The 15,630-nt window shown below is 46.7% G+C and overlaps 1 protein-coding gene across 1 annotated transcript in view; it reads left to right on the top strand.

Annotated features, from left to right (window-relative positions):
- Nucleotides 1-15,630, top strand: part of STK32A (serine/threonine kinase 32A) — a 449,372-nt gene that overhangs the window by 247,143 nt on the left and 186,599 nt on the right. The window contains exon 5 of the mRNA XM_073575249.1: nucleotides 2,412-2,585. Coding sequence (XP_073431350.1) covers nucleotides 2,412-2,585 — 174 coding nt within the window. The remainder of the gene's footprint in view (nucleotides 1-2,411; nucleotides 2,586-15,630) is intronic.

The raw sequence follows: 15,630 nt of genomic DNA, 5'->3' as shown, positions 1-15,630 counted from the left end.
TGGATAAGCAAAAATTAAATATCAAGCGAATCAATTTTTGTTGTGTCCTCCATTTGCCTTCAAAACAGCATACATTCTTCTGGATACACTTGCACTAAGGCTACTTTCACACTTGCGTTTTTTGCGCTGCGCCTCGTGCGCAATCCCAACGCATGTAAAAAACGCATTAAGGCTATGTGCACACGGTGCGGATTCTGCTGTGGATTTTTCAGCGCAGATTTTAGTAAATCCGCAGGTCAGATGACCTGCATTTTTCCTGCGGATTTAGTGCATTTTTTGTGCGGTTTTACTGCAGTTTTTGTGCGGTTTTCCCCTGCAGTTTTCCACCTGCGGATTTCTAGAATGGAGCAGGTGGAAAACTGCAGCAAAACCACACAAAAGAAGTGACATACTGCAGTTTTCATTCTGCACCAAATCTGCGTGGAAAAACCCGCAGCATGTGCACAGCGGATTTTGTTTTACATAGCCAATAATGCTACTGTACATCACATGCAGTTCTGCTGCGGATCCGCAGGGCCAAATCCGCTGCGGATCCGCAGCAGAATCCGCACCGTGTGCACATAGCCTTAGTGTTTTGCATGCGCTTGCTGTTTTTGCGCATCAATTTAACCAGTTTGTCGCCATGTTAACTCTAAAAACGCATGTGTTTTTAAACGCATGCGTGCGCATGTCCTAGCGCACGAGTGTGATCCCATAGACTGTAATGTTGTTTTTTTGCGCATTCCGTGCGCATGTGTTTTTTGGCAGCAGTTGGGTGCACAGAAAAATGCAACATGTTGCGTCTGGCACACCTGGGTGCACACCTGGAAAAAACGCAGAGCACGAAAAAGCACATGAACGCATACAAGCGCTATACCATGCGCCCGCCATGTTAAAGATAGGGGAGCAATGCACATGCGCACGAGGCGCAGCACTAAAAAACGCAAGTGTGAAACCAGCCTAAGTGAGAGATTTTGTAGGGTTACATTTAAGTGTATGAAAAACCAATTATGCTAAACAGGTGATAACAACTGAGATTTTTAAATGTATATTAAAATAGTCATTAACAAACACAAGCATCTTAAACTTGGTTGAGCAATAGCCAAGCTTTGCCACAAAAATGAGGTTGTGATTGCTTATACACCATGGCAAGACTGAGCCCACCAACAGACACAAGGTAGTTGTATTGCATCCGCAAGGTCGCCCACAATAAAAGATTTCAAAGAAGACTGAGGTTTCAAGATGTGTTGTTCAAGCTTTTTTGAATAAAGCAAGAAAAATCAGGTAACTTTGAGGACTGTAGATGAAGCTGTCAGCCCAGAAAGCTTACTGCAACAGATGAAAGACATATTATGCTTACTTCCCTTCAAAACTAGAAGATGTCCAATGCTCAGAACTGGCAGCATCTGGTATGACCCATCTACTATTTGGAGAAGTCTGGCTAGAATTGGTATTCATGAAAGAATTGTGGCCAAACAGCTTTCATATAGAAATGAGGCCAAGCAACTCAACTATGCTTGAAAACATAGGAACTCAGGTACAGAAAAAATGTTAGCAGGTGTTCTGAACAGATGAGTCAAAATGTGAAATATATCGCGCTAAGTTTGTTTGCCAGAAAGCTGGACAATAATGAGAATCTACAGGCAACAGTGAAGCATGATGGAAGTGCCTTGAAAGTTTGAGACTGCATTTCAGCAAATGGAGTTGGGGATTTGGTGTCCTCAATGTTGAGAAATACAAGAAGATACCTATCCATCATGCAATACCATCAAAGAAGCATCCGATTAGCTTCAAACATATTCGGCAGCAGAACGATGACCCCAAACATACAGCTAATGTCAGTAAGATTTATCTTCAGTGTAAAGTACAACATGGAGTCTTGGAAGTGATGATATGGATTCCACAGAGCCCTGATCTCAACATCATTGAGTCTGTCTGGGATTATATGAAGTGACAGAAGCATTTGTGCATGACTACTATATCCATAGACAAGCTGTGGTTAGTTCTTCAGTATGTTTGGAATATCTTCCTTGCCTAGTTCCTTCAAGAACAATGTACAAGTGTACCTTTTATCCTAAGTCCATATTACAAGACTCGTTAAAGGGTTGATTGTGACTTGTAGGATCACTACTACCAACAGGTGGAGCTATAGAGTTCAAGTCGTCTTTTTCTCTGACGAGGCAATTTGCAAGTGTACCTAAAGAATCGATGCTGTTCAAAGATTGATCCCGTCAAAAATATTGGTTCGATTTAGACTTCTCTCTTATTCATTCACTTTGCATTATGTTACTTGTTAAAAATAAAAATGGCTTCTATTTCTGGACGCATTCTTTCTTTGCAGCATTTTTTCCACCCCTGCCTTAACCTTTTTCACAGTAATGCACATTTATTTGCTTGCGAAGCCTTTCAAAGAGTTCTTTTTTTCATTTTAGGTATTCATTTCAAGATGAAGAGGATATGTTTATGGTTGTGGATCTTCTCCTTGGTGGTGACCTTAGATTCCATCTTCAGCAAAATGTTCGCTTCTCTGAGGCCTCTGTAAGGCTCTTTATTTGTGAAATAGCCATGGCACTTGACTACCTGCAGAGCAAAAATATCATTCATCGGTGAGTTTGCTTTCGAATTTATGCATTTGCTATGTTTGCACAATGGCATTCCAGATATACTACGGTACATATGTTTGCATAGTTCATCATATACTGTACTTAGGCTTGCCATACACTTTAGTATGTTGTCAGTTCCCATCTATTCCTCCTGGCTTCTATGTATACATACACGCTCAGCTGATGTGATGCCATGTCCTACTTAAAGAGAATTTTTCACCAATTTTAACATGTTAAACTAGCCACATGATAGAATAGTGGCTACAGAGCTGAATAAAACATGGCCCCCGATTTATCCCAGCAATGAACTGGAATCACTTTAAAAAGCTCCACATTTTTTGAACAACGTAAATTTGCACAATATATATGCAAATGTTGTCATTTTTTAACACCAGTTTAAGGAAGCTCTGCCAAAACTATAGTAGCGGATGGGGGTATAATAGGATTGTGATGCCACAGCTCATCTAATTCTTGACATGCTGTGTCGTACCCTATACCAGAAAGCTTACTCCAGTCTCTGACTGTACTAAGTTTTGTGGCAAGGGACATGACACTTTAAAGACGTACCTGATTTTTTAAGAGACATGCACCTCCTAATGAATCAAAAATGTCTACCTCCAGCATGCCCCATCATCAATACCGGCATTGTTCCCACCAGTCTTGATGAAACTGAGTCACAGTTTTTAAAATTTTATTTCTCAGCTCCATTTTAAAGATATTAGCTTGTCATGATGATGATAACAATGATAAGTCCAACTCAGTGACTAAATCTGCTCTCCCACAAACAGCTTCAACATTCACCTACTACAGATAACCTTTACACCAAAAACAAAAAAAGGAAAAAAAACTATCCAACATCCCAAATATTAATGTAATATACAGAAAACTTTATTAAAAAAAACTGATATGGGGAAAGAGGGGAAGGAATAAAACATGCACACATGGAAAAATTGGGCACACGTAGAGTGACCCCACACTGGTGTTAACCCCTGTTAATGCCAACACAACATCAATGTAAATGCAAAATTGCTGCTAATATTCTATTATTGCAACATCCTATATGGCCTAGATAAATGTCTGTATTACGTAAGTAAAAGTACACTAATGTAAAAATGATGTCATAATTATCCATAAATACCTTACTCAGGGTAGCCAAATGGGAAAGTGGGATCCCTGAATGACCATGCGCCCACCCCGACGCGCTTTTCGGCAACAGCCTTCGTCAAGAACAAGGACCGAAAAGGTCGAAACATTGGATACTATAACTGTTGTGGTGTAGTGACCACTGTGTCCGCTAGGGGGTGCTGTGTGGATGTCTCAGGAGAGAGGATGAGTGGCAGAATACTGAATGACCGTTATGTATCTCAAGGTGGGTGGCCTTGGGATGGAGACTTATGTGTGTGTTGATCAGCAGTGATACTACTGAGGTGCTGTTTCAATGTGTTTGGGAAGTCTCCAGGTAGCTGGTGAGACGGGTGGAACCAGTTGCCTACAAACCCACCCAGGGGTGTGTTTAAGAACGCTATTGTAAAATGTGTATGAGTGGTTGAAGGACCTGTGATGAGGTCATAGCCATATAACCTGGTGGGCGTGGCTACGGACCATATAAGTAGGCAAAAGAACACGGCACTCCAGAGAAAAAGGAAGGTTGTTCGGTGCTCAAGTAAGGTTTCCAACCCATAAATATGCATAAAAATACTTGGCACTCAAAAATGAAGAAGCAGTATATTCTTTATTTAGCATCCAGACAAAAATAGACTCATATCGTATAAACGTTCTTGGTCCAACAGTTGGACCGAAAACGTTTATACGATATGAGTCTATTTTTGTCTGGATGCTAAATAAAGAATATACTGCTTCTTCACTTTTGAGTGCCAAGTATTTTTATACATTTTTATACATACGGACCATATAAGGTGGCCAGGGTTGGTCACATAGGGTGAATGCTGGGACCTTGGTGGTCCGTTTTGGAAGGTCCCATCTGAGAGAGATGGGGCTGTCTTCCTAACAGCAAGTGAATGCTGTGTTTAATGGCTACACGTGCTTGATAGTTCCCTGGAGGGAATGGACGTCTGCAGTGAGCTGAAGCAGCCATGAGGGAACCCTGATGGGTGAGATAACTGTGAGGCTGAAGAGCCTGCGTATGGAACATTGCATAACCTGACCCGGACCCTTCTCCTAACCTATCAGAGCCTACCACCAGGTATTTCAGGCCGCCCTCCCTCAGTGGAGGCGCCTGACTATTGAGTTATTTCTCGCTTATCTAGGCCGTGCTCACTGCTGCTTGCAGCTTGCTCCGTTAACTCTGTGTTTCCTGCCAGTGCCCCCTGTTAACCCTCTGTGTCTCCTGCCTGTGCCTTGTCTCCTGTTAACCCTCTGTGTCTCCTGCCTGTGCCTTCTATTAAACCCCTGTGTCTCCTTCCCTTTTCAGTGCGCCACCATTCCTGCCTCCTGCTGGTTCCCGCTGTCCTCCCTCCGTCTCCAACTCCCTCCGCCTCTGGACCCTGGTTATCCCGTCTCCTCTCTGGACCTCCCACCACTCCTCATCATCTGCTCACCCTCTTGAGCCGACCCCTGGTCCTGGCTGCCGTGGCGTTGAACTCCCCGAGTCTGTTCCCTAACAGTCCCTGTATAGGGGTCGGTCCACTTGGTGCGCTCGCTCGGGGAGGGTTCGGCGTCACGGTCCAGTGGGTCCACTCTCGCTTCCGTGATCCGGAGTGTAACAGAATAGTCAGGCCATGGACCCCGCCGGGGCCACCGCCCAAAAAGAGTTGGTGTTCCTAAGGGAGAACCAGACCCGTATAATGTCTTTTATGAAGACCATGGATTCCTGCTTATCGGCCTTGCAGGCCGCCAACCCTGGCAATGCCTCCCTACTGGCCAGCCTCCAGCAGGAGCTGGTTCAACAACGGGACACCCAAGCCCATATTCTCTCTTATATGGCTTTGGTCGACGATCGGTTGCTTTCCCTTCAGTCGGCTGCCAGACGTGATCCGTCCCGCAGTTCAGATCCCATACCTGCCCCGTCTCCCAGGCTTGGTAAACCGCCTCGGTACGGCGGCGACCCAAAGTTGTGTAGAGGCTTCCTAAATCAGTGCAGGTTGCATTTCGAACTCTTGCCCCAACAGTATCCCACTGACCGGGCCAAGATTGCCTTCATTGTGTCTCATCTGGATGGAGAGGCACTCTCCTGGGTGAATCCTCTGTGGGAGCAGGATGATCCCGTATTCTCTAGTGTCCAGACCTTCACAGACACTTTCCGTAAAGTCTTTGACGAGCCCGGATGGTTGGCTTCCGCTACGGAGTCCCTTTTCTGCCTCACTCAGGGTACCCTTACGGTCGGACAATATGCCATCTGGTTCTGTACCTTGGCCTCTGAGTTGGGGTGGAATAACGAGGCTTTGGTTGGGGCCTTCTGGCGTGGTCTCTCTAGCAAAATTAAAGATGAATTGGCAGGGCGAGATACCCCGACCACCTTGGAGGATCTTATTTCTCTGGCCACACGAATTGACCTCCGGTTCCAGGAACGTGCTCGAGAGGCTGCTAGAGAGAGGAGACCGCTCAGACCATCTGCTTCTTTTCACAGGCCATCCAGTCCATGTCCTCCTGGGCCGCCCTCCAGTCCGGCGCCAGAGCCGATGCAGGTGGATCGAGTCAAGTTGGCGGAACAGCGCCGTAAGGAGAGACTGATGGAGGGTTTGTGCCTGTATTGTGGCAGCGCGTCCCACTTCCTGCGTTCCTGTCCTGAGAGGCCGGGAAACTACTCCACCTAGGGCAGGTAAGAGAGGCTGTCCTAGGTGTGTCTCACTCCTCTCACCCCCTTACCCTTTCGGTTCAGCTGGTTTTTGGTCAGAGACATGGTTCGGAGGTGGCCTATGTGGACTCGGGCGCGGCGGGGAACTTCATAAGATTGAAGGAGGTGCAGAAGTACCAGATTCCCGTGATTACCCTGAAGACTCCACGTGTTATCGCCTCTGTAGATGGAAGACCCCTACAAGAATCCATGTCCGTGGTTACGGAGGAGGTGTGTCTGCAAGTCGGGGCCTTGCACCAGGAGTGGATCGCATTTTACGTTCTCCCCAACCTATCCCATGCTTTGCTGCTTGGTCTTCCCTGGCTTAGGACACATGAACCCGTCCTAAATTGGCATTTCGGTGTGGTCCTCCGCTGGGGACATCCTTGCCAAGAGAGGAGCCTGGGGTCTGTGCGCCCGGCCAATCCTCCTCCAGTCTCCTTGGGCCCTGGGGGCTTACCAGCCGCATACTGGTCATTCTCTGACGTGTTTGATAAGAAGGAGGAGGCGGAGATCCTTCCTCCACATCGCCCGTATGACTGCCCTATTGATCTGCGACCATGGACCACTCCGCCCCGTGGGCGAATTTATCCCCTGTCTCCAGCTGAGACTACAGCCATGTCCGAGTACATTCGTGAGAATTTGGCCAGAGGTCTCATACGGAAGTCTTCTTCTCCTGCCGGAGCCGGGTTTTTCTTTGTGAAAAAGAAAGACGGTTCTCTGCGTCCTTGCATTGATTTCCGGGGTCTGAACGACATTACTGTAAAAAGCAAGTATCCCTTGCCTCTCATCCCTGAACTCTTTGACTGGCTACGTGGAGCCCGCATCTTCTTGAAGTTGGATTTACGCGGAGCCTACAATCTCGTCCGCATTCGCCCTGGTGATGAATGGAAGACTGCCTTTAACACCCGGGACGGGCCTTACGAATATCTGGTTATGCCCTTTGGTCTCTGCAACGCTCCCGCGGTGTTTCAGAAATTCGTCAAATATATCTTCCGAGACCTATTGTACTCCTGCGTGGTGGTGTATCTGGACGACATCCTTACTTTTTCCCCGGATCTGGCGTCTCACAGGAGGAGTGTTCATCTGGTCCTACAGCGCCTGCGGGAGAATCGCCTCTACGCGAAGCTTGAAAAGTGTCTCTTTGAGCAGTCTTCCTTGCCCTTCTTGGGCTACATCGTGTCTGACTCTGGGCTGGAAATGGATCCTGAAAAACTGTCGGCAATTCTTCAATGGCCCCGTCCGGTGGGTGTCAAGGCGATTCAAAGGTTCCTCGGCTTCGCCAATTATTATCGTCAATTTGTGCCACATTTTTCATCCGTCATCAAACCCATCTCCAGCCTCACTCGCAAAGGCGTCAACTCCTTGTCCTGGCCTCCGGAGGCTGAAGAGGCCTTTTCCTGTCTGAAACAAGCCTTTGCGATGGCACCTGTTCTACACCGACCCGAGGCTAACAAGCCATTCATTCTGGAGGTTGATGCCTCTTCCACAGGAGCAGGTGCAGTGCTCTCTCAGAGATCCCCGTCCGGCCGACTGGTTACCTGCAGGTTCTTTTCTAAAGCCTTCTCTCCGGCAGAGTGCAACTACTCCATCGGGGATCGCGAGCTGCTGGCCATAAAATTGGCACTGGAGGAGTGGCGTTACCTGCTTGAGGGGTCGGTCCACCCGTTTACCATTTTTACCGACCACAAAAACCTGGCATATCTCCAGTCGGCCCAGAGACTTAACCCCCGGCAAGCCAGATGGTCTCTCTTCTTTGGTCGGTTCGATTTTGAGCTGCATTTCCTTCCAGGGTCAAAGAACTTCAAGGCGACACTGAACTTTCCTTTACTCCGTACATCCGATCACTCAGTCGCTCTTGTCACCTGCATCTTAAAAACATCTCCAGAATCCGACCTTTTCTCACCTTTGAAACTGCTAAGACTCTTACTGTCGCTCTTATTCATTCTCGCCTGGACTACTGCAACTCTCTTCTGATCGGTCTCCCTCTTACCAAACTTTCTCCTCTCCAATCCATCTTGAATGCGGCAGCCAGGGTCATATTTCTGTCCAGCCGCTTCACCGATGCCTCCATCTTGTGCCAGTCATTACACTGGCTACCTATTCGCTACAGGGTCCAGTATAAACTCATCTCTCTCACCCACTGTTCTGCACCGCCTTATATCTCCTCTCTCATCTCTGTCTATCGCCCTACACGTGCCCTCCGTTCTACAAATGACCTAAGACTAACATCCCCCGTAATCCGAACCTCGCACCTCCGCCTCCAAGACTTCTCTCGTGCTGCTCCAGCTCTCTGGAATGCACTTCCCCAGGCGATCAGACTGATACCTAGCCCTGACCTATTCAAGCGCGCTTTGAAAACCCTTCTCTTCAAACAAGCCTACCACATCAACTACCCAGCAAGCTAACTTTGCCCTGTTCCCTCCTTCCAAATATTATTCTGAATCTGCACCCTACTATTCATCTGTCTCCACACCCTTCATGCACATGATAACTGCACTTGATACTTGTCTATTGCACTTAAACACACGGGCTGATGACCGGATCATGCAGCTTTATATGAAAATCCCTATTATAATTGCCAGACCTGAATTAACAAGCATTTTTCACCTACTGTGTCCCCCCATTTCCTTGTAGATTGTAAGCTTGCGAGCAGGGACCTCACTCCTAATGTCACTGTTTGAATTGTCTTAACTTGTATTGAATTTATTGTCTGTACATGTCCCCGCTTAATTGTAAAGTGCTGCGGAATATGTTGGCGCTATATAAATAAAAATTATTATTATTATTATTATTATAAGGCGGATGCATTGTCCCGGTCTCAGCAGTCTCCTGATTTAGTGGAAGAACCGACTCACATCATCGATCCAGCGAAGATCATCACAGTGGCCCCTGTGAGACCGATTACTCCTCCTCCAGGCAAGACCTACGTTCCTGAGGCAGGCAGAAAAGAGGTACTGCACTGGGGACATTCCTCTAAAGTTTCTGGACATGGAGTCAAAAAGACGATGGAGCTCATCGCTCGTTTTTATTGGTGGCCTTCACTCCGCCAGGATGTGACAGACTTCACGGCTTCCTGTCCCTCTTGTGCCAAGGTCAAGGTTCCTAGGCGGCCACGCTCCGGCCTTCTGCTTCCTCTGCCGATTGCCTCGGTTCCATGGCAACATATAGCTTTGGATTTCATCACGGATCTGCCTAACTCTTCCGGATATACAACTATCCTGGTAGCGGTCGACCGCTTCTCCAAGATGGCCCATTTTATTCCTCTTCCAGCGTTGCCTTCCGCTCCAGAGTTGGCGAAGATTTTTATCCAGCACGTCTTCCGCCTCCACGGCTTTCCGCAGCATATTGTGTCTGATCGAGGCGTACAATTCACCTCTCGATTCTGGAGAGCCTTATGTAAACTTCTGGAGGTAAGATTGGACTTCTCCTCCGCGTACCATCCTCAGTCCAGTGGTCAAGTGGAACGCATTAATCAGGTGCTAGCGGCATATTTACGGCAGTTCTCTAACGTTCATCAAGATAACTGGGCCCATCTTCTCCCCTGGGCAGAATTCTCCTGCAATAATCATCCCAGCGAGTCTTCGGCTAAGTGTCCATTCTTCGTGGTGTTTGGGATGCATCCTGGTATTCCCCTACCTATATCCGCTACCTCCGGTGTGCCTGCAGCAGATTCCCTGACCCTGGAATTTTCTAAGATCTGGTCCGAGACTAAGGAGGCGCTCAGAAAGTCTGGGGAGCGCATGAAGAGGCACGCTGACAATAGACGCTTGGATTCTCCGACTTACCTCCCGGGTCAACAAGTTTGGCTTTCGGCCAAGTACATTAGGCTAAAGCTCCCTACTTACAAACTAGGACCTCGCTACATTGGACCTTTCAAGATTCTCAAACGCATTAAAAATGTGTCCTACAAACTGGAGTTGCCTGTCTCGCTTCGGGTCCCCAACTCCTTCCACGTCTCTCTCCTTAAGGCAGTTGTCTTGAATCGGTTCCACCCAGCCCCAAACCCTTCTCCTCTATCTGTCACTTCTGATGATGTCTTTGAAGTGAGAGACATTTTGGCCTCGAAAAGGGTTAGGGGTAGAACATTTTTTCTAATCGATTGGAAGGGTTTTGGTCCCGAGGAGAGATCTTGGGAGCTGCGGGAGAACATCAATGCTCCACGCATTCTCAAGAAGTTTTTAGCCAGACACAGTGGAGGGGAGTGTAAGAGAGGGGGTACTGTTAGCACCGCTCCCCGTTCCACGGTCCCCGCTGCTGTACTCACCGCCTCTGCTTCCGGCCCGGCTTCCTCCTCTGACACTGCCTTGACGCGCGCCCCCGCTCCTCTCGCTTTCCGGCAGCCGGCTTCCCGACGCGCTCCTCCGCTTCCCTTGGCCGCGCGCATGGTACCTCTGCGCACGCGCCGGAGGGTTAGATCGCGCGCCTCTGCCATCAGCCACCTGCCTGCATGACCTGACCCGGACCCTTCTCCTAACCTATCAGAGCCTACCACAAGGTATTTCAAGCTGCCCTCCCTCAGTGGAGGCGCCTGACTATTGAGTTATTTCTCGCTTGTCTAGGCCGTGCTCGCTGCAGCTTGCTCCTTTAACTCTCTGTGTTTCCTGCCAGTGCCCCCTGTCTCCTGTTAACCCTCTGTGTCTCCTGCCTGTGCCTTCTATTAAACCCCTGTGTCTCCTTCCCTTTTCAGTGCGCCACCATTCCTGCCTCCTGCTGGTTCCCGCTGTCCTCCCTCCGTCTCCAACTCCCTCCACCTCTGGACCCTGGTTATCCCATCTCCTCTCTGGACCTCCCACCACTCCTCATCATCTGCTCACCCTCTTGAGCCGACCCCTGGTCCTGGCTGCCGTGGCGCTTGAACTCCCCGAGTCTGTTCCCTAACGGTCCCTGTATAGGGGTCGGTCAACTTGGTGCGCTCGCTCGGGGAGGGTTCGGCGTCACGGTCCAGTGGGTCCACTCTCGCTTCCGTGATCCGGAGTGTAACAAGAGTGAAGCTCTGTCATGGACACTATGCTGTTTTCTATTGCTTTGATGGTTTATGATGCATGAATAAACCGCATGGACTGAGATTGTTTTATGGAAAACCCGTGCCAGATCTGATTATTTGGCTGCCAAGCGAGTGTCCCCTATCTGAAGGACAGCGCTACCTTACACTGTATATACAATTGTCGGATTTGTTAAGCACTACTGAAGCAATCGCGCTGATCTTCTCCATACTCCAGTGCCAAAGTTGACATATTCCAAGAAATTTACTGTAGCTGTTGTGCACTAAAAGTACATGAATCATCATCTGTACCTCTGTATGCCTTTAATTTCATATGGAGGATCATGGATCTTCTTTCTGTTGTATTAGAAAAAAAAAGTATGGCTTGTTCTATCTGACTTTTTATATACAGAGGTTTTCTATCCACTTTTCCAGGGGAGAGTATCTCCGCACTCGCGTAGTCCAGAAGAGCCTGTATAGCAGTGTAAGTCAGCTGTATAGCTCTGTGACAGTTGTACATTAGCCCTTGGGCCGTATTTACATTAATGCTGTCAGAAACACGATGGAAACTTGACGGACCCATTATGGCATAATCATTTTGATAAGAGAAACCATAACATTGACATCAACAGAGCCTTACTGCACATTCAGGAGCACAGTTAAGTTTTGATCTGGCTGGTGATGAATGGTGTTAACTCCGTAATATAATTAAGTCTTAGCTAAAGCAGGAACCCTGAATGAAGCATGGACAAAAAAAAGAAAAAGAAAACAATCCTGAATAGATAAGCACTTTTTAATAGAAATCATTAGGAGCATCAAGAAGCCTTGTGGGACTATTGTATACTTGGATGCCTGCTGAAGTCATTCATGCAGAAGCTGATGTTACAGAAAATGAATTGTTTCCCTGTAAATGACATGGAGATTAGTCCATATCAGTCAGTTCCAGGCCGGTAGTTTCATACAGATGTTAATGTCATGTCATGCTTTAGGTTAGCGAAGAGTGACAGATGATTTAAAGCTTTCTTGCAGCACATTCACATGCATTACAAGCCAATATTTCCCAGTAGCCAAATACAAATATTGAGTTGATTCACCTTTCAGCTTAAATAATCAAATTATAAAATTAGATGTCAATAGACTGTCACAGTAATCATCACCATTACCTCCTTCCTCTATCGTGTCTAAAAGGCCAATGTCCTTTATCACCTATGCTAGAAATACTAATGCCCTGATTCGTCAACGCTGTTGTAAAACATTGAAAAATGGCAATGTTTTGGGTCAATGTATAGTTTTCCAATGATTTAGTGACTTTTGGCCTTTTTATGCTAATTTCTGCCAGCGTTTTGGACACAGCGTATTTTCACTGCATCCAAAACGCTGGTTTGTAATAATGCAGGTAAACCCGCTTATGTTCAGAAAACCATGCGAATTTACCACATCTAATGAATGGCTATGGGTGAGACTACACAGCGCAGACTAGTGTCTCTGCTGCAGATAATTGACATGCTGCAGCTCATAAAATAGAAGCACAGTGGGCATGGTATTTCTCTAAACACCTGAACCAGGGCAGAATTAACATAACACTGGCAATCCAGTATATATAGGAGATGGTAGTGTCCAATACTGAAAAGCTGAGACCATCAAAGCTGGAAGCTGGGCTGGTGTCAGCACCCGGGCAAGTGCCAGGGACCTGAGCAGGCAGAGGCCCACTCGCCGTTGGGGACACGGGCGCACCTGGTGCATGTGCCAGTGATGGCGCCCACGAGTGAACCCCTCCTCCGGGCATTGGCACTTACAATACTTACCTCTCCCTGTTCCAACACTGTGGCATCCTCTGACTGTGATGTTCAGGTCAGAGGAAACAATCACATCACATCTGTGCGTCCTCTGCCTGAGTAGTCACAGTGCAGAGAACCAGAAAGACGGCGACTCTAAGGAGTCCAGAGCAGCGCAGCTGCCAGCAAGGAGAGGTATTTCATTTTTTTAAATGTTTGGAGCATTTTATGGAGCCATTTACATGTGGAGCATCTTATGGGGCCAATTACATATGGAGCATCTTATGGGGCCAATTACATGTAGCGCAGTGTATGGGGCCAATTACATTTGGAGTATCTTATGAGGCCAATTACATGTGGAGCATCTTATAGGGCTAATTAAATATGGAGCATCTTATGGGGCCAATTACATATGGAGCATTATATGGGGCCAATTGCATATGGAGCATCTAATGGGGCCAATTACATATAGAGCTGGTGCCCTGCGCAGGTGGGGGGCCCACTCACCATAAGGGACACAGGCACACTATGGGGGCCTGGTGCCTGTGCTAGTGTCGGTACCCGCGAGTGGCACCCTCCACTTGCACTTCCAATACTTACCTCCCCTGGTTCCACGACTGCGGCGTCTTTCGCATTTCCTGACTGTGATCATCAGGTCGGAGGACACAATCACGTCACATCTGTGTGCCCTCTACTTGAGCAGTCACAGTGCAGAGAAACGGAAGACGGCGACATTGAGTCCAGAGCAGAGCAACCACCAGCAAGGAGAGGTGAGTATTTCATTTATTTTAATGTTTGGAGCATCTTATGGGTCCAATTGCATACGGAGCATTATATGGAAGTTACATATGGAGCATTATATGGGGTCCATTCTGTTTGAAGTAAAATATGGGGCCCATCATATGCTGGAGAAGAATATATGGTGCCCATCACATACTGCATGGAACATTCTATAGGGCATATTCTGTATGGAGCATTGTATGAGGTCCTTTATTCTGTATGGAGCAATATATGGAGATCATTATACTATATGGAGCAATATATGGAGCTCATTATTCTGTATGGAGCAATATATGGGGCTCATTATACTGTGTGGCGCAATATATGGGGCTCATTATTCTGAATGGAGCAATATATGGGGCTCATTATACTGTGTGGAGCAATATATGGGATCCATTATTCTGTATAGAGCAATATATTGGGCTCATTATTCTGTATGGAGCAATATATGGGGCTCATTATTCTGTATGGAGCAATATATTAAGCTCATTATACTGTATGGGTCTCATACTATATGGAGTTCATTATACTGTATGGAGCATTTTATGGGGCTCATTATACTGTGTGGAGCAATATATGAGGCTCATAATACTGTGTGGAGCAATATATGGGGTCCATTATTCTGTATGAAGCAATATATGGGGCTCATTATTCTGTATGGAACAATATATGGGGCTCATTATTCTGTATGGAGCAATATATTTTTCTCATTATAGTGTGTGGAGCAATATACAGGGTCCATTATTCTGTATGGAGCAATATACAGGACTCATACTGTGTGGAGCAATATATGGGGCTTATTATTCTGTATAGAGCAATATATGGGGCTCATTATACTGTGTGTAGCAATATATGGGGCTCATTATTCTGTATGGAGCAATATATGGAACTTATTCTGTATGGAGCAATATATTGGGCTCATTATACTGTGTGGAGCAATATATGGGGTCGATTATTCCTTGTGGAGCAATATATAGGGCTTATTATTCTGCATGGAGCAATATATGGGGCTCAATATACTGTGTGGAACAATATGTGGGGCTCATTATTCTGTGTGGAACAATATATGGGGCTCATTATTCCATATGGAGCAATATATGGGGCTCATTATTCTGTGTGGAGCAATATATGGGGCTGATTATACTGTGTTGAGCAATATATAATGCTCATTATTCTGTATGGAGCAATATGTGGGGCTCACTATACAGTGTGGATCAATATATGGTGTCCATTTTTCTGTGTGGAGCAATATATTGGGCTTATTATTCTGTTTGGAGCAATATATTGGGCTCATTATACTGTATGGAGCAATATATGGGGCTCATTATTCTGTATGGAGCAATATATGGGTGTTGTGAGTTCATTTTCCCCTTCACTACTGAGGCCCGGGGAACTCCCTCTTCTGGTAAAGAAAGGTAGTGAGCCTGATTATCAAACACCTGAGGCTGATGATGATGACTGGCTGAGTGGAGTTACTGACTGGATATAAGGCTGCCGACGCCCTTCTGCCCTGCGGGTGATTTGTCTGTGGGATCCTTGGAGACCAGTCTGAATTCCTGCTCCTCTAAAGCTAAGTTTGCTGCTCGGCTTTTTGCATTTGTGCTTTGACTTTGTTTTGCTTTGTTTTTCTGGATTTCTGCCATTCCCTGCTGGGGTGTGCTGAATTCCTTTAGCTCTGTCCTCTGAAAATACCTGAGTGTTGATTTAGTTTTTGAA

The sequence above is a fragment of the Dendrobates tinctorius genome, unplaced genomic scaffold (assembly GCF_039654945.1).
Source record: "Dendrobates tinctorius isolate UK_male_01 unplaced genomic scaffold, ASM3965494v1 ptg000043l, whole genome shotgun sequence".
NCBI lineage: Eukaryota > Metazoa > Chordata > Amphibia > Anura > Dendrobatidae > Dendrobates > Dendrobates tinctorius.
Note: the sequence above shows the minus strand (reverse complement) of the source record. Positions and strands in the feature narration are given on the sequence as shown.